The 23,473-nt window shown below is 45.1% G+C and overlaps 1 protein-coding gene across 1 annotated transcript in view; it reads left to right on the forward strand.

Annotated features, from left to right (window-relative positions):
* Positions 1-23,473, forward strand: part of LOC136626945 (uncharacterized) — a 141,911-nt gene that overhangs the window by 18,893 nt on the left and 99,545 nt on the right. Inside the window, exons 2-4 of the mRNA XM_066601902.1 lie at positions 14,351-14,503; positions 15,940-15,989; positions 19,819-19,918. Coding sequence (XP_066457999.1) covers positions 14,351-14,503; positions 15,940-15,989; positions 19,819-19,918 — 303 coding nt within the window. The remainder of the gene's footprint in view (positions 1-14,350; positions 14,504-15,939; positions 15,990-19,818; positions 19,919-23,473) is intronic.

A 23,473-nucleotide genomic window follows, 5' to 3' on the forward strand; every position in this document is an offset into this window, starting at 1 on the left:
TCCAGAGCCCGCAAAACCGGGGAGCCCCTGTGCCTACTCTCGGTGGACGCCGAGAAGGCATTTGATAGAGTGAGTTGGGGATTCATGGAGGCAACTTTGCAACGCACTGGCCTCGGCTCCAGGTTCATGGAATGGGGGATGGCACTCTATAGAGACCCCTCAGCTCGTGTGAGGGTTAATGGCCTACTATCACGCCCAATTAGCATCCATAACGGCACCCGACAGGGCTGCCCCCTGTCCCCCTCCCTGTACATCCTAGTAATGGAGACGCTGGCAAGCACACTTAGGACAAACCCCAACCTGCAGGGAATTAGAACAGGAGAAAACGAGCATAAGGTAGCTCTATATGCAGATCATCTACTGATTTATATAAGAAACCCAAGAATAGCACTCCCCAATACGCTAGAAGAATTTAAAAGATTTGGCAGACTATCCAATTTCAAAGTTAATCTAAGCAAATCAATGATCCTTAACGTGACTCTGCCAAACACAAAAGTCGAGCTCTTAAAACCATCCCTCCCATTTCAATAGAAATCAGAAGAAATAACATATTTGGGAACAGTACTTTCTACGGACCCGGACAAACTCTTTATAAAAAACTACACACCTCTCTTAACTAAATTGGAGTCAGACTTCGATAGATGGAAGGGCATCCACCTATCCTGGTTCGGAAGGATCAGCACAGTAAAAATGAATGCGCTCCTGAGGTTTCTTTATATCCTCCAGACAGTTCCAATCGCCCTACCAAGCTCATTTTTAGCACGGGTCAGGAAGGCGATTATGAGCTTCATATGGGGAGGTACCAAACCTAGGCGTAGGTGGAAAGCCCTAACCAGCCTAAGAGAGTCAGGGGGCATGGGGGTCCCGAATATAGCCCTATACTACAAAGCGACGTTATCCAAACGCATACTGGATCTTTTTCACAGCAGATCACAGAAACTATGGGTGGAGACGGAGCAAGACAAGACACGTTTTCAAGGCAAAGGGATTATTTGGCTACCTGGCAAGGGAAAACATAGAGGGTTGGGATTATCCCCATTCATAGAAGACATGGTGACAGCCTGGATAGGCCCTGCAACCAAGACGGGTCTGATCAACAGGCCGGCCCACTCACACCTCTGGTAGGAAACCCAGATGCTCCCTCTTTCTTGCGGGGATCCACGTTAACTAATATGATCACGAACACAATCCTAAGAGTACGAGACGTGATCTCTGACGCCGGCATTAAACCGTTGCACGAGTTGGTGGGGGAACAGCGGCCCCATCCCGGAGTGTGGTATCAGTACCTGCAACTGTGCCACTATGTTGGCTCATTAGGGGACACACGACAGCTGAGGCGCTCCACCACCCCCTTCGAGAATCTATGCATTTCAACATCCATAGATCATCACAAAATCTCAAATCTATACCGGATGCTCTTAGTTGAAGACACACAACATTGTAATAGAGCGCTGGAGCGGGAGTGGGAGGGTGAACTGAACATTACACCCTCAGAGGAGTCATGGGCAAAGGCCTATACGTTAACCCACAAAATAAATATATCCAGCAAGCTACAAGAACTAAATTATAAAGTTTTAGCTAGATGGTATCAGACACCAGCAAAACTGGCGAGGATATTCCCCCAGTATCCGGATACCTGCTGGAGATGCATGACGGGAACGGGAACATTCACGCACATCTGGTGGGGCTGCCCACTGATCTGTCCCCTCTGGCGGGAAATCAACTCTCTCTATACCGCAGTTAGCAGAAACCAAATACAGCTCACCCCCGAAATCGCATTACTATCAATGCTCCCGGGCCCCCTGAAACAGTCAAAATGTTCTCTGCTAAGATTCTTCATACTGGCAATGCGACTGATAATCCCTAAAAAATGGAAATCCCCAACACCCCCCTCCAGACTAATGTGGCTAGAGGAGCTAGATCATATTAAATACATGGAGGAGCTCTGTGCCAGAGACGAGATGAAACTTGACAAACACCAAGCCACATGGATGTTGTGGAATCAATTCCGGTTCTCCCGCGACTTGGACCTATGGCTCGAAAGGGGGTTACTCCCCAACACAAATACAGCCAATAACCTCTCTGACATCACTAGACCTTGAATCGTAACCCTCATCCCGAGGTGCGAAACAACTTCCCTCCCTCCCCTCCCCTCTCTCTCCCTACCCCTGACCAACCCTCTCTCCCTCTTCCTATTCTTAACACTCCAACCCTCCTTATCCCTTCCTCTACTCCCATAATTTTCTTTATAGGAAGTTACCATATTAGATTTGTTAAATCTTACTTTTTTTTCTTATCTCAACCAATCAGTAACTGGAATCAGAGATTTTAGATAAGTACTCGAGAGTTACAAGCTATAAATGATGATAGAATTATAGTTAATGTTAATGCTTAAATAGTCTGTTTAAGAGAACAAGAAAATAGGTCAGGCAAAGAAAATCACTTTCGGTTAATGTAAAAATGTTTATTTGATGAAAACGACACTACAACCTTGTAACTTTCGTATATTCATAACAGACAAAATAAAAAACTTTTTGAACCATAAATATATACCATTGCATTGCCCAGCACAGCTGAGGTTACGTCCGATTAAATGCAGGTGGGCTTCGGCCCACACTGCATTCCCCAGTCAGAGCGGGGTTTTTAATACATAGACACAGGCAGGTACAACTCACTAATGTGAAGTCCCTGTGGACCCACAGCATGGGTGGCTCCCTGGAACCCACCGGCGGTACATAAATATATCCCATCGCAGTGCCCAGCACAGCTGAGGTAACGTCAGGTTTATTGCAGGTGGGCTTCGGCCCACACTGCATGCCCCAGTCAGACTGGGGTTCTTTATAAGTAGACACATGCAGTTACAACTCCGTGTGGACCGACAGCATAGGTGGGTCCCAGGAAGCCACCGGCGGTACATAAATGTATCCCATTGCATTGCCCAGCACAGCTGAGGTATCGTCCGATTAAATGCAGGTGGGCTTCGGCCCACACTGCATGCCTCAGTCTGACTGGGGTTTTTAATACATAGACACTGGCAGGTAGAAATCCCTAATGTGAAGTTCCTGGAACCCACCGGTGGTACATAAATAAATCCCATTGCAGTGCCCTGCTCAGCAAAGCTAACGTCACATACAATACAGGTGTGCTTCGGCCCACAGTGCATGCCCCAGTCAGACTGCTAATATGTACCTTAACAGTAACCGCTTTGGTGGGAATGTGGTGGCGACTGCGGACCTAGTAGCGCGGTTTTATTTAGTTGGTTTTCGGAATGTGGCCAGGATTAAGTGGGCCGTGGCGGGGGGATGGTGGGGGGGGGGCTCTCTTGTTGTGTCGGTAAAGGTGAAATTCTTGGACTGCCACCAGACGGACCAATGCAAAGGTATTTGCCAAGAATGTTTTCATTGTTGGAGGAGGGGGATGTTTTTGAGGCACTACGTGTCCTCTTCACGTGTCCGTGGTTATATGCACCTTAACAGTAACCGCGTTGGTGGGAAATTGCTTCGCCACCATCATGTCTTTTGGAAGCCTCCGTTTCCACACCCCAGTGACATAGCATTAGCAGCAGTGTAGGCAGAGCCCAGAATTAGTAACATTTCAGCGGTAGCATTAGGGACAGGCCCCAGTAACATATCACTAGCAGCATTATAGGGGGAGCACAGTATTAGTTCCATTTCAGTAGTAGTAGCAGTCCAGACAGGCCCCAGTAACAATTCCGAAGCAGCAGTATAGGGGGAGCACAGTCTTAGTTCCATTTCAGTAATAGTAGCAGTCAAGACAGGCCCCAGTAACAATTCCGAAGCAGCAGTATAGGGGGAGCACAGTATTAGTTCCATTTCAGTAGTAGTAGCAGTCAAGACAGGCCACAGTAACAATTCTGAAGCAGCAGTATAGGGAGATAACAGTCTTTCACATTTCAGTAGTTGCAGTATAGACAAGGCCCCAGTTACATTTATGTAGCAAAAGTGTAGGCCAACCCCACACACCTTGCTGTAGCATGAGTGCAGGCGAAGCCCATAAAAATTACTAGGATTACACTGTAGGCGAGGGCCCAAAAAAATTGGTGTACCAACAGTACTAATGTACCTCAGAAAAATTGCCCATGCCCAAGCAAGAGTGCAGGTGAAACCCATTAATCGCTTTGGTTAATGTGGCTTAATTTGTAACTAGGCCTGGAGGCAGCCCAGTTAAAATAAAAATTGGTTCAGGTGCAAGTTTCAATGCTTGAATGAGAATTGAAACGTATAAACATTGTTTACAAAAGTCATATGACTGAGCCCTGTGGGCCTAAGAAAAATTGCCCGTTCGGCGTGATTACGTGAGGTTTCAGGAGGAGGAGCAGGAGGAGGAGGATGAATATAATACACAGATTGATGAAGCTAAAAGGTCCCCGTTTTTTATGGTGATAGAGAACGATGCTTCCATCCGCGGGTGCAGCCTACGTATTGTTTAGGTACCGCTGCTGTCCGCTGGTGGAGAAGAGAAGTCTGGGGAAATCCAGGCTTGGTTCATCTTTATGAGTGTAAGCCTGTCGGCACTGTCAGTTGACAGGCGGGTACGCTTATCTGTGATGATTCCCCCAGCCGCACTAAACACCCTCTCTGACAAGACGCAAGCCGCAGGACAAGCAAGCACCTCCAGGGCATACAGCGCGAGTTCAGGCCACGTGTCCAGCTTCGACATCCAGTAGTTGTAGGGGGCAGAGGCGTCACGGAGGACGGTCGTGCAATCGGCTACGTACTCCCTCACCATCCTTTTACAGTGCTCCCGCCGACTCAGCCTTGACTGGGGAGTGGCAACACAGTCTTGCTGGGGAGCCATAAAGCTGGCAAAGGCATTGGAGAGTGTTCCCCTGCCTGTGCTGTACATGCTGCCTGATCTCCGCGCCTCCCCTGCTACCTGGCCCTCGGAGCTGCGCCTTCTGCCACTAGCGCTGTCGGATGGGAATTTTACCATCAGTTTGTCCGCCAGGGTCCTGTGGTATAGCATCCTCTTCGGGTATGAGAGTGGAAAGGTTCTCCTTATACCGTGGGTCGAGCAGTGAGTACACCCAGTAATCCGTAGTGGCCAGAATGCGTGTAACGCGAGGGTCACGAGAAAGGCATCCTAACATGAAGTCCGCCATGTGTGCCAGGGTACCTGTACGCAACACATGGCTGTCCTCACTAGGAAAATCACTTTCAGGATCCTCCTCCTCCTCAGGCCATACACGCTGAAAGGATGACAGGCAAGCAGCATGTGTACCCTCAGCAGTGGGCCAAGCTGTCTCTTCCCCCTCCTCCTCATGCTCCTCCCCCTCCTCCTCCTCCTCCTCAACGCGCTGAGATATAGACATGAGGGTGCTCTGACTATCCAGCGACATACTGTCTTCCCCCGCCTCCGTTTCCGAGCGCAAAGCGTCTGCCTTTATGCTTTACAGGGAACTTCTCAAGAGGCATAGCAGAGGAATGGTGACGCTAATGATTGCAGCATCGCCGCTCACCATCTGGGTAGACTCCTCAAAGTTTCCAAGGACCTGGCAGATATCTGCCAACCAGGCCCACTCTTCTGTAAATAATTGAGGAGGTTGACTCCCACTACGCCGCCCATGTTGGAGTTGGTATTCCACTATAGCTCTACGCTGCTCATAGAGTCTGGCCAACATGTGGAGTGTAGAGTTCCACCGTGTGGGCACGTCGCACAGCAGTCGGTGCACTGGCAGATTAAACCAATGTTGCAGGGTCCGCAGGGTGGCAGCGTCCGTGTTGGACTTGCGGAAATGTGCGCAGAGCCGGCGCACCTTTCCGAGCAGGTCTGACAAGCGTGGTAGCTTTTCAGAAACCGCTGAACCACCAAAATAAAGACGTGGGCCAGGCATGGCATGTGTGTGAGGCTGCCGAGCTGCAGAGCCGCCACCAGGTTACGGCCGTTGTCACACACGACCATGCCCGGTTGGAGGCTCAGCGGCGAAAGCCAGCGGTCGGTCTGCTCTGTCAGACCCTGCAGCAGTTCGTGGGCCGTGTGCCTCTTCTCTCCTAAGCTGAGTAGTTTCAGCACGGCCTGCTGGCGCCTGCCCACCGCTGTGCTGCCACCCCGCGCGACACCGACTGGTGGCGACGTGCTGCTGCTGACACATCTTGATTGCGAGACAGAGGTTGCATAGGAGGAGGAGGAGGAGGAGGGTGGTTTAGTGGAGGAAGCATACACCGCCGCAGATACCAGCACCGAGCTGGGGCCCGCAATTCTGGGGGTGGGTAGGACGTGAGCGGTCCCAGGCTCTAACTTGGTCCCAGCCTCCACTAAATTCACCCAATGTGCCGTCAGGGAGATATAGTGGCCCTGCCCGCCTGTGCTTGTCCATGTGTCCGTTGTTAAGTGGACCTTGGCAGTAACCGCGTTGGTGAGGGCGCGTACAATGTTGCGGGAGACGTGTTCGTGCAGGGCTGGGACGGCACATCGGGAAAAGTAGTGGCGACTGCAAACCGAGTAGCGCGGGGCCGCCGCCGCCATCATGTTTTTGAAAGCCTCCGTTTCCACAAGCCTATACGGCAGCATCTCCAGGCTGATCAATTTGGCTATGTGCACGTTTAACGCTTGAGCGTGCGGGTGCGTGGCGGCGTACTTGCGCTTGTGCTCAAACAGTTGCGCTAGCGACGGCTGGACGCTGCGCTGAGAGACATTGCTGGATGGGGCCGAGGACAGCGGAGGTGAGCGTGTGGGTGCAGGCCGGGAGATGGTCGTGCCTGTGTCCTGAGAGGGGGGTTGGATCTCAGTGGCAGGTTGGGGCACAGGGGGAGAGTCAGTGGTGCAAATCGGAGGTGGTGAACGGCCTTCGTCCCACCTTGTGGGGTGCTTGGCCATCATATGCCGGCGCATGCTGGTGGTGGTGGCTCCCTGGCTGATCTTGGCGCGACAAACCTTGCACACCACAGTTCGTCGGTCGTCTGCACTCTCAGTGAAAAACTGCCAGACCTTTGAGCACCTCGGCCTCTGCAGGGTGGCATGGCGCGAGGGGGCGCTTTGGGAAACAGTTGGTGGATTATTCGGTCAGGCCCTGCCTCTACCCCTGGCCACCGCACTGCCTCTTCCAACCTGCCCTGCTGCTGCACTTGCCTCCCCCTCTGAAGACCTGTCCTCAGTAGGCGTAGCGAACCAGGTGGGGTCAGTCACCTCACCGTCCAGCTGCTCTTCCTCCGAATCCTCTGTGCGCTCCTTCCTCGGACTTACTGCCCTTACTACTACCTCACTGATAGACAACTGTGTCTCATCGTCATCGTCCTCCTCACCCACTGAAAGCTCTTGAGACAGTTGCCGGAAGTCCCCAGCCTCATCCCCCGGACCCCGGGAACTTTACAAAGGTTTGGCATCGGTCACGATAAACTCCTCTGGTGGGAGAGGAACCATTGCTGCCCAATCTGAGCAGGGGCCCGAGAACAGTTCCTGGGAGTCTGCCTGCTCCTCAGAATGTGTCATTTTCATGGAGTGAGGAGGCTGGGAGGAAGGAGGAGCAGCAGCCAGAGGATTCAGAGTTGCAGCTGTGGACGGCGTAGAAGACTGCGTGGTCGATAGATTGCTGGATGCACTTTCTGCCATCCACGACAGGACCTGCTCACACTGCTCATTTTCTAATAAAGGTCTACCGCGTGGACCCATTAATTGTGAGATGAATCTGGGGACCCCAGAAACTTGCCTCTCTCCTAATCCCGCAGCAGTCGGCTGCGATACACCTGGACCAGGAGCTCAGCCTGTGCCCACACCCTGACTTGGGCCTACGCGTCCTCGCCCGCGTCCATGTCCTCTAGGCCTACCCCTACACCTCAGCATGGTGTATTACGAGATTAGCAGAAACAGAACGCTGTAATTAAATGTGCCGCTTATTGGCCTGTGGTTGGAGGCTGACTTCGCGTACGTAACGCACTGCAGAGGCAGGAAACAATTATGCGCTAGGCTGGGTATTAATTCACCAACTACTACACCCAGCAGAGACGCTGTAAACGGAAGGCACTGACAGGCATTCCAAATCTTGTATATTTTTTAACTTGGTGGGCACAACCACACTGCCTGTGATATGCACTGTATTTCGATTGCCCTGTTGGAGGCTGACTTCTCGTACATAACGCACTGCAGAGGCAGGCAACAATTATGCGCAAGGCTGGGTATTAATTCAACAACTACTACCCCCAGCAGAGACGCAGTAAACTGAAGGCAGTGACAGGCAGGCCTAATATTGTATTTTTTGGAAGTTTTTGGGAAAAAGCCCACTGCCTATATAGCCAGTATACCTCTTTCACCTTTCCCACTGTCCCTGCCTCACCAGTACTGCCCCTATACTGAGTAAAATGACTGCAGACTGAGGACGCTATGGTTTGCACGCCCGATATACAAAAAAAAAAATTGTGCAACACTGCTAAAAGCAGCCTCAACAGTACTGCACATGGTCAGATGTGGCCCTAAGAAGGACAGTTGGGGTTCTTGAAGACTAAAATAACACCTAACCCTCTCCCTATAGCAGCAGCAGCATCAGCAGCACTGTCCCTGATCTATGTCAGCATGCATCTGTGGCGAGCCGCAGGTGGGGCAGATTTAAATACTCGGGTGTCATCTGATCTCCCCAGCCACTCACTGCAGGGGGGTGGTATAGGGCTGGAACATCACAGGAGGAAGTTGTAATGCCTTCCATGTCTTTCTATTGGCCAGAAAAGCGCGCAAATGTGTCAGAGATTAAAGTGAAAGTAACTCGAACATCGCGTGGTGCTCGTCTTGAGTAACGAGCATCTCGAACACCCTAATACTCGAACGAGCATCAAGCTCGGACGAGTATGCTCGCTCATCCCTAGTAATGAACTGCCAAGAAAATATAAAGATCAGAGCTATTTCTGGCACCTAGCCATACACTATCCTACCAAAAGTAATTGGACACCTCAGCAAAAATTGCAAGAAGTACTTATTTACATTTATTAATATTCAGTGGGGCTCCTTTAGCCCTAATGGGATTGCATCCTATCCGTGCCATAGTTTCTCTTAACGTCTGATACACTCTAGCTGGTATTTCTTTCCATTCATCCTGCAAGCATTGGGCGAGTTCTCTTAAAGAAGATGGACGCTGTTCATATTTCTTGAGCTGATATTCCAGTTTGTCCCAAAGATGTTCAGTAGGATTCAGGTTGGGACTCTGTATAAGCCAGTCCAATTGTGAAACATCCATAACCTCAAACCAACATAGGATTTGTGAAAAGTCTTGTTGACCATTTCCACATTGTCAGCAGCACATTTTCATCTGAAATGTCAAGGTACACCTCGTATATATATAAATATATATATATCAATATAGGGGTTTATATAGTAGCAATGTCCGTGTGGGGGTGGGGTCAGCAATGACACACTGGCGTAACAAGTCCATAAAACTTACTTCAGTTTTATTGTAGATTCACATAACATAGGTTCCAGACGTAAATAACAGCACAGTGCCCTTATCATACCATGCGGAACTGCAACATTCAGGGCGCTGACAGGACAGTGTCTTCCTGAGATACAAAACCACTTGCAGCAGTCTTTACAGCAAGGGTTGTCAGCAGTCCACACTGGAGTTGTGTTCACTCCTCAGTTCTCTGATCCTGACCGCAGGGCATTGCAGTCTTTTTATTCCCCAGTAACGAACTTAATGATTTCGGCTGAGCTTACTGGGACCCACAAGGAAGTCCTGGGCTGGACTTCTATCTTGCCCACATTAACGCCTTGAGTGGCACGCCCGGAAATTTTCCGGGACGAGCTCCACTGCTCATAGCGACATAGCCCGGAAGATTTCCGGGCTATGTATCACTATGGGAGCTGCAGATCACAATGCCACAAGCTGTGGCAGTGTGCTCTGCCTGCACAGTCCCACAGAGAACAAAGCAAGGGCTTTGAAAAACCAGCAGAAGATATTGCCGATATGCCGGCAATCTCCTGCTTCTAAGTCTCCTGCTTTGTTTATAGGTTGCCATAGAGACCATCGGCTTGTCAGAAGCAAGACGCTGGTCTCTGTGGCAGGGAGAGCTTGGTGCTTAGCTGTGAGAGGACAGCTAGGTACCTGCTCTTACAGCAGAGATCAGAGAAAACCTCCGATCTCTGCTGTGTTAACCCTTTACATGCGGCAATCTATGTGACTGCAGCATGTAAAGGGCTGTCACTGCAGCATGTAAAGGGCTGTCACCATCGGACCCCCGGAATGTGATCAGGGGGTCCTGATGGGTCCCTGTGGAAGTCCCCTAAAGGGACAAAAAATAAATAAAAAAAAAAAAAAAAAAAATGTTAAAGAATAATTTTAAAAAATTATAAAAACACTTGTCTCCCTTTACTTTGTAAAAAATCAAAAATACAATCACACATGGGGTATCCATGTGTCGTAATGACCCAGAGAAGGAAGTTAATACATTATTTAACCCCTTAATGACATGGCCCCTTTTTTTCTTTTTTCCCCATTTCTTTTTTTCCTCCCCCCTGTTTAAAAAAATCACAACTTGTCCCGCAAAAAACAAGCCCTTATATGGCCATGTCAATAGAAAAATGAAAAAGTTATGGCTCTTGAGACGCAACTGCAAAATTAGTTGAAATTCAATGATTAGACCATTTTAAAAAACCTGCCCTGGTGAGCACGACAGGGTGGTAGAAAACCCACCACTCAAGGGGTTAAATGTCTGGGCAAGATATACACCCTGTTCACCCGTCTACAACATATAATATGAAAGTCTAAGAAATGTATGGCATTTCGAATGCAGTAAGTGTAAACTGAAAGAATTATGATCCGCTCATAGGACTTTGTTGCATATTTTTTGGGGTTGCTCAATCTTGGCAGGCTTTTCTCAGAGGTTTGACGTATAACCTCCAAATTCACGGATTACCCTCTACTTAAATCACCTGCACTTTTCTCTGTGAAATACCATTTCGGTATACAGACAGTCAGTGGTTCGTCATCTGGTAAAGTGGCAAGGGGTTGTATTCCTGACCTACGGCAGCAGAACTCTCCCCCTTCTATAGCAATGTGGTTTAATAAAATACAAAAGCCATGAGGGTGGAGGAGCTGACTGCCTCAGTCAAGGGTACTTATGACGAATTTCTAAAATTGTGGTTCTACTGGATTGAGTTTCAAGATTTTCCCGAATATAGAGAAAAACTTATGCAGTGAAGGTGCTTGACGGAGTAGTAACAGGGTTGTGCATCGTCTTGTCTTTCTCTCACTTGGTCTTGGTTCTCCTTGACGTCTGGGGTGATGATGGAATATTGTTTACCTGTGGTGCATATTAGTATTTTATGTGTTTCTCAAAGTCTATTTACCATTTACTAACTATTCTATTAGATTTCTCAAAATGATTTAAAGACAGAAGAAAAAAAAAAAGAATTTTTCACGCCCTAATTGACTGCTAATCGTGATAAACTTTTTTCTTCTAAGTGATACAACGAAAAATCTGAACTTGTTCCAACTCTGTTTGTTTTAAACAGGCAAATAATCCTGTGACGTTAAGACTCAGTGCCTATATATCTGCTCTATGTGGCGGCCAGTTAAATCTAATTAGGTGTAATTTAAATAAAGCTCAGCAGCAATTTGCACATTTCATTCCTCTTGATTTGCCTCATACCATATTTGCCTTTCTTCATTTTTCTTAACGCCAAGCAAGTTTTGTATTTGCCTCTAATTTGTTGCACATAACGAACCGCTCAGGGCTTCGGTCAGATTGTGTCACTTGTTTCGTAAACAAAAGACCCAACAAAGCCCCAGCGACCCCTCTCTACCCCCAGCGCTTCCCTCGCCTTTGCCAAGTGTACAGTTCAGTGTTCGGTCACCTGTATCTGTTGGTTTAGCACATTTTAAAGTAGTTCTCAGCTCCTTTCTTGTTCTCTGCAGCTTATTTTTAAGCTTCAAACATTGCCAGGCTCATTATGCCCTCCAGAAGGTTAAGGCCTTCTTGTCAGACCGGAACTGCTCACTAATTAGAGTGTGGTGCTTGGCACTGAACGTGTCGTGCTTGCAAGCTTTCCTACTGCGATCACTTCTATTCAAGTTCTCTTATTATAATAGGACAATGGACATGAGTGTCAGTGGATAACTACAGCTGCTGCTTGAGCGCAGCCTAAGCTACGAAAACCTCTGAACCGCCCGAAAAGAAGAGGAAAATCATACGTATGGATCTGATAACAAAAAAATGTTTTTCCAGACTCTCCTGTTTAACTTTAAAATTGGTATATGTGTTATGCTTGTTTTTTTTTTGCAAATCCAGCTATTTACATCTGTTGTACTCAGTTATGTATAAGCTCCTGTTAATCACATCTATAGGGTTCAATTTACCCAACAAAGCCCAAAGAGTGCCCTTTTGGCCTCCGTGTACCTCTGTAGGTAGACTCAAATACACTCTACACAGATCCATTTCTGGGTTTTCTGATTACTTATCAGTGATTCAGCTAGGTTTATATCAAGTGGGAAGACATGAATAAAAATAAAATAAATCTTGGTATTTGTATAGCGCCAACTTATTCCGCAGCGCTTTCAGGTAATTATTATTTATCCATATTGCAACAGCCCAGTTTGGTACTGCAGGTGCAGATACCATTGAGTTCACTGGGATCTGTGCTTGTAGTACTAAACTCAGCCACTACAATACTGACAGTGCTATGTGATTGTAGCACAGGCAGCAGGCCCGGCAATCAGATGAGTGACGGATATCCCTAGCGGATAGGTCATCAATGGGGGAAGGTTTCTGAAACACGAATCAACCACCTGTAATTGCCATATTTCCTAATATAAAGTTTATATTTCTTACCTAATTGGAAATATCACTTCAAGCATGAAACATGGTGATTGATGTGTTCACTCTAGATGCATAGAGGGGCATATTAAATAAACACTTTCCCCCAATTTTTAAGTCTCACAGTTGGGCACATGCCATCTTCGGTATGAAAATGTGTGACTTTAACTTTTTTTTACCACTTTTGAAAAGTGGTGAGATAAGGAGCGAGCTTAGCGAGAGTCTGTAAAGGCTTTGACATCTCATCAGATTTACTATAATTTACACCAGTAACTGACAAATTATAGTTGTAATCTATGCCAGCTTGTAGATGGTGTAAAGTTCACATTTGGTACATGGATAGCATGAAGATGCGCCAAACGTATTGAGAGATATTTGTGAAACTTTTGCTTTTGCTTTAACTGGCACATAAAATGCTGGTCCAAGTAAATCTGCCCCATAGTGTCATATTTTTACTAGCTATGTATTTTCAGTTACAAAAATGGATTAATCAGTTGTATAATAAAGCATACCTGAATTTAAAAAAAATTTCAAAATCAGCTAGGTCTTCATTGGCCACTGCTTTGTTGCTGTTTGCACTCAGTTTTAGCTCTTATCAATACAGTTTTACATGTAGATTTTCCTATTTCCCTGCTGTTTACAATCTACTTACCGGTGGGGGCATTATTTTAAGCCAGCTATTACTGCCCAGGACTGCAAGGCAGAATCTGTTGCATGTAGTTACTAGCAGTGTCCCCACATCCCTATTACTAGAGAAGCCAAATGCCTAACAACAGGCAGTGGATTACAAAGCTGTTGAAAGGAAGACCACTAGATGTAGCCACATCAAACTTGATTTTCAGAGGTAAAATGAGAATATTTCATGCAAATACATCATATAATTGATGATACACATATTGGCTGTCAGACGACGTGTGAAACGTTATTTGTTTATTTATGAATTCTCCAACAGCTCCTTGTGTGCAATAATGGAAGTGGCATTATTTTATTTTATTCTTTGTAGTCCTGGCTTTTTTGTTTGGTATGTTCTCACTGGAAAATGGTGTGACTATATTGATAGCATTATTTTAGGGAATTGCTTCTATTACTTTATAAACCAGTATGCATTGAGCCACCTTTAGCGGTAGCCACAGGTATTACTTGGTGTGTGTATACAGCAGTGATCAGGCAGGGATTTGGACCTTTGCAGCAGAGCAAACAAGCTCTCAGCCCTGTGGATGTCTTTGAGAAGATTTATCAGTACACAATTAAGTTTACAGCCTTGTAATGCAATATAAAGTGATAAGCACACGTTATCTCCTCCTCCACGCAAGAAAACTCACCTCTTTCTTATGCCTAACATACCTATTAGAAAAATTAAAAAAGGCAGTTTCTTCTTCATTTGCAACATTGTTTTGACCTTCATAGTACTGGTGTGCTTATAGTTTCTCACACTCAGTCTTTCAGTACATTTGTAAGACTGTTACTGCTTTCCTGCTTTTCCATAGTGGTTTACGCTTATACAGGTTCTTGCTGTGAAATATGGTCACTTTTTGTAGAATATTTTAAGCCTCTTGTTTTTACAGTCATGCATCTGTATGTTTCTTTTAAACTAGGCTGGGAAGCCTGTCCGACGGTCCGCAGCAGGCACACATCTTTCCATTGGCCCAGCAAATCATGGAAAGCTACTATTAAAAGGAGATGGCCAGAATGAGTTCCAGTCACATGCCTCAAGTAGGAGGTCTTCAGGAAATGAGCAAAAATTGGCGGTCAGTTTCCCAATGTGTTCCTGTAGTTTTCCCAAAGAAAATAAGCTAGAAGTAAAACATGAAAAATTCCGACCAAAAGAAAGTAGATTGTTAAAATGTAATTCATATTTTACATTTCTTAGGAGCCAAAGAGCTCATGATGAGGCTGAGTAACATAGGGACCACTCAGAATAATCCAAGATCCTCAGCAGTTACTGTTATGTACTAATGACACCTATGCATTATTTATTACCAATTATCAATATGGTGGTGACATCCCTTTGTGGCTTCTTATAACAGTGGATACACTATAAAGGACATAATAAATGTATATGTTACAGGCAATGTGTGAAATGCGTCATTGTATAGAATGCCAAAAATTGCATGTCAAAGGATGAAATGATTTCCTAGGTATTCTATGCAATGCCAAAAGGTCAGCAGGCAAAGTATAAAATAGGGAACTCCCCTTTCTCCTCAGGTATCCTATTTTTTCCCTACACTAAAAGACATGATTCCACACTTTGCACCATCAACCCCCATCATTCTCTTCCAATGCCCCACAATCCAGCACCCATCAATCAACCTCCAATATCTTGCGATGCTCCCTCAATCCAATCCCCATCGTCTTCCAATGTTCCAACAATCCAATCCTCGTCCTCCTCCAAGGTGTACTACTACAGTCTCGCAGTCGGTCACCACTAACAGAGCTAGCCCGAGCCCCAGCTGTCTCGCTCCTCCACTGCACTCATACTGATAGACAGTCCAGACTCCAGAGACTGTGGCCGTATGCAAAGCTGGACAGATCTGACCCTGTTTGTCAGCGTGACGCTGGAAAACCCAGACCTCTGTTTCTGACCATCTGTCGGAAACAGTCTACCACTTCAGCACAGCGCTATTTGCGTAGTTCTTATTATATTGTTTTTGTAACTCACCGACTTACGGAAACAACGTAGCGCCCTGTGCTATACTGTTTCTGTAGCTCCCATTCGCCTAAATGTGAGGTACACAAATAGCACTCAGCTGTTTGCATAGTTACCAGTCGGCAATATGACTATGAAAAGCCAAGATGGGAATACCCGTTTTAAATAAAGGGCACATTTCATACTTTGCCTAATAAGCTCACGCATTCTATAGATTACCCAGGCATTCTATACAGTGCCTACTTTTCACAAATTGCCTGCAACATGTCTAACGTCTTTTAGGGATACATGACCATGGCAGAACTACAAATCAATGGGCGACCGCGCCTGATTTTCTATTGCTTTTTAAACAATTGAGGAAGAGGACAAACATGACCATAGGTGTGCCACCATTTAATATCATAAATCCCTTTTATCAAGGAATTGATGTTTTACTTGCTTTTCTGTGTTAAATAAAACGCTGCCCTTTGCTTTTCTATAGGCTGCATGTTCTTGTGTCTGTAGGATTTACCTATGATATAATCTCTTATTCTTTAGAGTCTTCAAGAAGAAAATGATCAACTTAAGCAAGAATTAGAAGATTTGAGGTATGGGTATTTTTGATGAATGGCTTCTTATTAACGTTGATTGTAGAGGAGAATAGCTCCAAAGGAACATACTGTAGAAGTACCATTAATATGTAGTAAATATGGTGTCCAGTAGAACCTGGGGCTTTTTTTTTTTTGTCGGATATGTACAGAATACAAAAAATGCACACTGTATACAGAGGCATACAAAGGCAAAGTAATGACCCATAGAAGCTTATCGGTGTACTATTATAGCTCTGCAGTATTTGCGGATACATAATAATCGTTATTCGGCTATTTGTATAAGTCCCAAATGGAATTTTTTTCATAGGCATTTAAAGCTACCTTAAACGACCATTTCTCAAGGTCGGACAACAGGCTAGAACTAATTACCTCTTCATTTGGCCATTGACATCAAGCTATTCCCCATTACATGAACAGATGATCACATTCAATAGAAACTGCTATAGTTCTTCCCATATGTCTTAAAGGAGTTATCTGGTTACAATATGATTTTTTTAATGACAAATGCACATTTTTAAAAATAAGTGCTTGCCCGTCCTCAGCCCCAGCGCTGCAGCTCCACTGTCCTTCCGGTCTTTGTTTTAGAATAGCCACCACTTGACCACTGCAGCTTACCAGAGTCCACTGTGCCAAGGTGCTTATCTCCTGGTATCACGACTTAGATGCTGTGGAGAATGGCTCCTGACCCCCGCGGCCTCTGATTGGTTGTAGCAGTCAGGTGCCAGCTGTTCCAAGACAAGACAAAAACCAGAAGGCCTCATGTCCACAGGCATAATTGAATTGCAGAATCCACGTGGGTCATCGCGCATCTGATCCGCAGTTCAATATGCCCATAGACTATCATTGAGCATTCGCACGTATTTAAAAAAGCGCAGCATGTTCCATTTTTCTGCGTATCCCGCAGGAACGGCTTTCATTGAAGTCAATGGAAGCCGTCCGGTCCGCTGCACGCACACAGCTGACACTGCGGGCGTGCTGCGGATCTGCGGGAAAGCAGGAGATTTAAAAAAGAAAGAAGATCCTGCCGCAACGGAGGAGACCCGCGCTGCATCCAGACAGGTGAGTAAATGTATTTTTTGCCTCATGTCTGTGGGCACAGCAGGAATCCGCTGCAGGATTCCACACATTTAGACTCTGTGCATGTCCAAGGACATGAGGCCTTAAACATGTGCATCTGTCATTAAAAAATCATATTGTATCCGGACAACCCCTTTAATCATTATTCATACAGACCACATTATATATGGGTATATAAACAATCTTCTAACCTGCAGCTACAGTATGCCACTATAGTCCTTTAAACTCTGCTCCAAGAAGCTGAACTTAAAAATAGTTCATATTGGCAAGTATGCCATGGTACAGATTTTGGGAAAAGGGAGCTACAAGGGAGCAGTGAGCTCTTAGTATTAACAATATTATGTGCCGAGTGTGCAGAAGGGGAGATCAGAGCAGGAAGTCAGTGTGGTGCATTTCAGTCAATAACTGAAGAGCACTGAGTGATGTTAAAGGAAGGACGTAATTTAGATAACTTCTACTGTACAGTCCAGTAACATGCAGCAGTAATCTTTATTGTCTATGGTCTTAAAGTTGTAATCTATTGATGGCCGATCTACAGGAACTCGGCAGCAAACCCCCACTGACCATCTGTTCGCCTGGCCAGTGCGCTCCTGTACTGAGCTGATTTCTGCAGGAAGCAGACAGCTCCATTCCTACTGCAGTAGTGAGACTCGGTATTACAGGCATAGCTCCCATTTAAGTAAATAAAATGAGTTGCCCCATGGAAAATATTGTTTCTAGTTAAATCCAGTTCATAGTCCAACTATTTGTATTTACACGTATAATTTTTTTTTCTATTCCCGGATATTCCAGGACTCAGAACAGCATCACCTGCTATTTCTATTTTAGAGTAAATGTTCCAAAGTGGTCACACATACTCAGTCTTCTTCTATGCAGTGGAGCAGAGAGAAAAGCAAAATTGAGCAGGTGGAACAATTACTGAGACGGACACAGAATAGAAACAGCAGGTGGAGCTATTCTAACATTAGTCCTGGAATATCTGAGGTTAGAAACAGAAAAAAATGTTTATAATTATGGGCTGGATTTAACTAGAAAACATATTTTTTTGTGGGACAATCCCTTTAAAAATAGGCCATCAATACTTTACAGCTGGACAACCCCTTTAAGGACCTATATTGTCAGAACACCTTGAAAATTTGTAACTGAGAAATTAACCTGAAGGAATCGACTAATATACTAATTGCTCTTAGTATATCCATTTCACTAATTATGGAAATATGCCCAGAGGTTTCACTGTAAATCATCTCTATTGTCACATATGCACTCCATTAGTTTATGTTGTCTGCTATAATTAAATATATGTTTTATGTCACTACCTTGGTTTGTACTATTTTAGTTATTCAGTGCAGAATGCGAGCATCAGTTATGGTGTTATAATGTTTTACATATTACAAGTAGTAGTTGGACGTTTGATCTTCTATTTTAGGCTCTTTCCTTGGACACTGACTTTTTAATGTGTGGGAAGAACTGTTTTCCTCTGGTATTGCCCTGGATGAACTACCAATACCGTCATCATAGAACTCAATTATACTCTTGTGGTCACATTTTGTGATCAGTGGTGGGAGGCAGTCAAGAATTCTAAATTTCATGGGAATGATGGGCACACAATTCAGGACCTGGCTGCATGCCTTGAAATTAGCAGCATACTTGCTTAGCGAGAAATGCTCACTATGTGCTTATTAAGCTACTTTGCAGCTGGGGGTTGTATATAGTGTTTTAGAGGTTGTTGCTATAAAACTAGAGGACCACAATGTCTCTGAGCAGTCACATATGTGTCATTGCCCTCTTTTCCTGCTCAACCCCGTGCCAAACAAGTGTAAGTATTCAGTGAAACAGTCCAGGATTTCTTGCACTGTCCTTGAATTCACTACATATGGGATTTTTTGTGTTCAACTTCTCCAGTAGTGATCTGACTATATAGATTGGCATACAATGTAATGTGCAAGTTATATTTTAAAGGGGACCAGGCAAAATCTGAGTTTTGCACTGAACCCAGCTCCTCTCGTCCTCTGTATAGAGTATGTGATATAACACAGTGGGAGATCTTAAAATACCGGGCATGGAAAGGAGGAAAGCCCCAAGAAGTATGCTTTCTGAGTGCTGATTTCTGTTAGACAATGTCATACCAAAGCCTGTAGTCATGTTTTCTATATACTGTGAATACCTCCATTCTTGCAGTTGCAGATTGTACATCTTAGGGCTCGTTCAGAGAACTCAGTACTGGCTCCGTCCAGACGTTCTGTCAGGCTTTCTGTTTGATATCTCAAAAATGGCACCCCTGGACAGAACCTAGCTTGCCCATTATTGAAAAGAGCTGAAACTGAGAATGATATGTCTCCGTTTAAGCACGTTTCCATTCGTTTCTGGCATTTTGTGCTGGAAAGAAAAGCGCAGTTCAACACGTTCTTCTTTCCAGCAGAAAATGAGACCTATTGGTCTCTGTTTCAGCAGTTTTCATAAGTTGCCAAAATAGGTTCTGGCCGGGTCCCGTCCAGGTGTGTCAGTTTTGGGATTTTAAACTGAACTCCTTGTTGGGGGGCCTGGATGAAGGCAATAACGATGTTTGACCAGGCCCTTAACCTGATTTAGTTAAACTGGAATACACTAAAAGATACAAAGAATAATACGGGGTATCTCATTGTTAAAAACAGAACTAATATTTAAAACACAAATAACTGAGTATTGATTTTCTTATTGGAGGTTAATTTATGTCATTATTTCTACTAAATGTTTTTTTCATGCTTGCTAGATTTCAGTACAGGCAGCTGATTGATGAGGGCAAGAACCAGTCTTTAGATGAACGGCGTGTCAATCTCTTAAAGTCCCAAGTTTTACAGCTGGAGAGACAGGTAATATATATCAACCTGCACTGCATCTCATGTCTCTAATAAATATGTTAACTGCTTGTTTTAAGAAGTCTGTTACTTAAGGCCCATTTATACGTAACGATTATCGCCGAAAATTCGTTCAAGTGACCGTAAATGAGCGATAATCGTTACATGTAAATGCGGGCATCGTTCGTTTTTCGCTTGAATGATGATTTTAAGGTGAACTTAAAATCAATCATTCAGCTACTTAGAGGTAAAGCAAACACATTTATCTCTCAGTAGACCGCATGCTGTTATCTCCACAGGAGCCAGCAGATAACATTGTAATCTGCCATCAGCTGTGAGCAGATCAATGCAACTGTGTGCACAGCTGGGCATGTGAATCACACACTGGGCTCTGCAAACAGCTCCTGGAGGCCCTTTTACATGCAAATGAAGATGATAAAGTGTTATTGGCCATTAACGCTTTATGCAAATAGATCACAAAATCTTTCAGTTGTTTGAAAGATTATCTTTGTGTGTAAATTGGCCTTTGGATGCCAGTGGATAGCTTTTTATAGGTTGGCACTGGTGAAATGCTTTATTATTATAATCCAGTTGTAGTTAGTGCCAACAATATTCAGTCATCCTAAGCCAAAATGTAGGGCAAGGTATTTAAAGGGATTTGTGTGAATATAAATATATAGCGTATATTGTACATTAAAGGGATTGTGTGATCTAGTGGTCACCCACACCGATTACTAGCATAGTGTGACAAGTACAGGTTCTGTACTCCTTCCATTAGCAGCTATTTTTAGTCTCTTCATTGACTTCAATAACTCTTCAATGCACATTCTCTATTAAAGTTGGCCACTGCACTCTAAGGCTTTATTCACATAGTGTATTTTATGGTGGATTTGACTCAAAATGCATGCCGATTCTGCATCAAATCCATGGCAAATCGATGTCAGTTAGGTGCCCCAATTCATTTGAATAGGTGTTCATGCTATGCGGAGTGGAATTTTTCTGTAGGCAGATTTGAAACCCTCATGCAGAAAAAAAAACTGACATCTCACTTCTTGACGTGGAAGCCACATTTGAACTCTGCTATCACTGGCAGACCCATTGAATGAATACAACATTTTTAACAGTTGCCCCATTATTGCAATGTTCTTCGGGATAGATGTTCTCATGATCAAGGAGAGTCCAGAGACGGACCCCCACTGATCAGATAGCTACCCTGTTTCCCCGAAAATAAGACGCGTCTTATATTAATTTTTGCTCCCAAATATGCGCTACGTCTTATTTTCAGGGGGTGTCTTATTTCGCCGCGGCAAATCCGTCTGTGGCCGCTAATCCCTCAATTGGCCAACTTTGTGGACGAAATTTCTCAGAAATCTCGTCCACATGGGACAGCAAATCTGTCACGGCAAAGCTGGGAGAAGCCGGTGTTGTGGTGCGGATTCACCGGCCACAGAAACGGAAAAGCGTGCAGCCAGGTCGCTTCAAAACAAGCGGCTGAGTGCCGTGGGTTTTGAAGCAGCGCTTTCCCGGCGGAAATCTCGCTGTTTATCGCTGTGGCCAAACCGCGACATTTCTGCTGGAAATACGCTCTGTGAGAACCCAGCCTTAAGAATCACACACAGGTTGCCTGACTCACACACAGAACCATAAAAATATAAGGGCTGTAAAGTATCGTACCTGTCTGCAGACAGAAGTTCCTGTACCACTTGTAAGCAGGGATGGTATTGCAGCTTCCGGCCACCAGGGGGAGCTCATCACTGCAGATATGTACAGCAGGAACAGAACGTACAGTATGGACTTTTCCAGCCAGCAAGGGGAGCTCACAACAGCACACTCGTACAGCACAGCAGGGACAGGATAACAGGAGACTGTCTGCAGATCTACCTATACATCTGGAGGTAGGAGACAACGGGGATGGCAGCAGGGGACAGGCCTCTTGACTTGCCTGCACACTTTACTATGCCTTACTGATCTGGATTATGATTTCTCCAGCAGGCTTTGGGGTATTTTGCCGCTTCCGAATTATATCGTGTGCACACATCGTCGACCAGAATCAGACACAAATGCTGGTCTAAAACCGGGAGAGTCTCTACAATGTGTAGAGGCTCAGGCTTTTTATTATAACACATGACAACCGCCCTTCAATGGGCGTGCAACAGATTACATCAGTAACATATAAGATTCTCATTTGTCGGATCATATAGAATCCCCCACCTCTCTGCCCACCCCCTTCCATGTGCTGAGGTAGTATGGACTTTTGTCCTAGCTGAAGTCAGCTCCGTGTAGTGATGAATCATTGTTTAACTAGCTTGTGTGAAAGAGTGGAAGGGGGCTAGGTAAACACTCAGTGTTAAACACAGGATATACACGACACTATGGCCCTTTAACTCTTAGAGGCTGGTTGTGCAACTTGTGTAACTTCTATGTACTTAACTAACATTACATCAGACATCCATTGTCTAGCAAATACTATGATTAGATTGTGTGTGTGTCCTTTAAACTCCTCAGAGCTGAAAGTCATTACAACAGCAAAATACATTTGGGTTATATAAATCGATAGACATTTTATACCAAAATAATCATCATGTCTATTACAATCCTCTAATTCTCTATCTAATTTTCACAGTTCTCTGCGCATGAGCCTATAACTGGAGTGCGTTGAAGGTTCGTTTTAGGGTCTTCAAGGGGGTGTAGGACTTGTCCACTCCTTCTGGGGATGCATCCAGCAAACTCATGGTGGGAGCGGCTTTTCCAGCATCAGTTTCACAGGTCTCTCTGACACAGGGGATAACACAGCAGACTAGAACAGAAAAGGTAACCATCAGTTCACATACAACAGCGACGCCCGTCTGTGCCAGGATCCTTTACCACCCGCTCATCCATGGCGAGTGCTGGTCCCAAGAGTTAGCTCTTTTTAGTTAGTGCGGTCAGCTTCTTAATGGCAACTGCGTTTTTACCCGCGGGTCACGTGTTGTCTGGGATGTAGGTACAAGAAGTCTCCCCTATCATCTTACAGACACTCCCCTTTTTAGCTAAAGTCATATCTAAGGTCATTCTATTTTGAAAAGTCATAGTCGAGGTAGGTCCTATTGGTCGACTAGTCCCTATAAGGCGTCTCTAGTATAATTTATAAACCACTGCTAATTATAATAAACATAATTAATCCAGTCAACATTTATTTACCATAATGATCAGGAAAATGGACTCGAATCTAGTTTTAACTTGGTCTCTAATTTTTAAAACTCGTCAGGTACCCCCCTTGGCTATCCTATGATGTCAATGTATACGTGTAGATCAAAACTACCACCAGGGGTCTCTCTTCTCGCTCTAGCATAATGTTACAATACTAGTAGCGTGCACAGGTACGCACGGCGTGGTACTCCCTAATCTTCACCCACACCAATGTCCCTCCTGGAAATAGTCCTAATGGTGAACACGTCCAGGTCGCCTCACCCTTGCGTCAGGGTTTTCCCACTGCCCGTAAGTCCCTACTCCTAGGAGGGGGGGATCCCTACCTCACCTCAGAGGGAGGCCATGGATTCCCTGGGCTCATTTCCGGGCATCCATACCCTC

The sequence above is a fragment of the Eleutherodactylus coqui genome, chromosome 5 (genome assembly GCF_035609145.1).
Source record: "Eleutherodactylus coqui strain aEleCoq1 chromosome 5, aEleCoq1.hap1, whole genome shotgun sequence".
Lineage (NCBI taxonomy): Eukaryota > Metazoa > Chordata > Amphibia > Anura > Eleutherodactylidae > Eleutherodactylus > Eleutherodactylus coqui.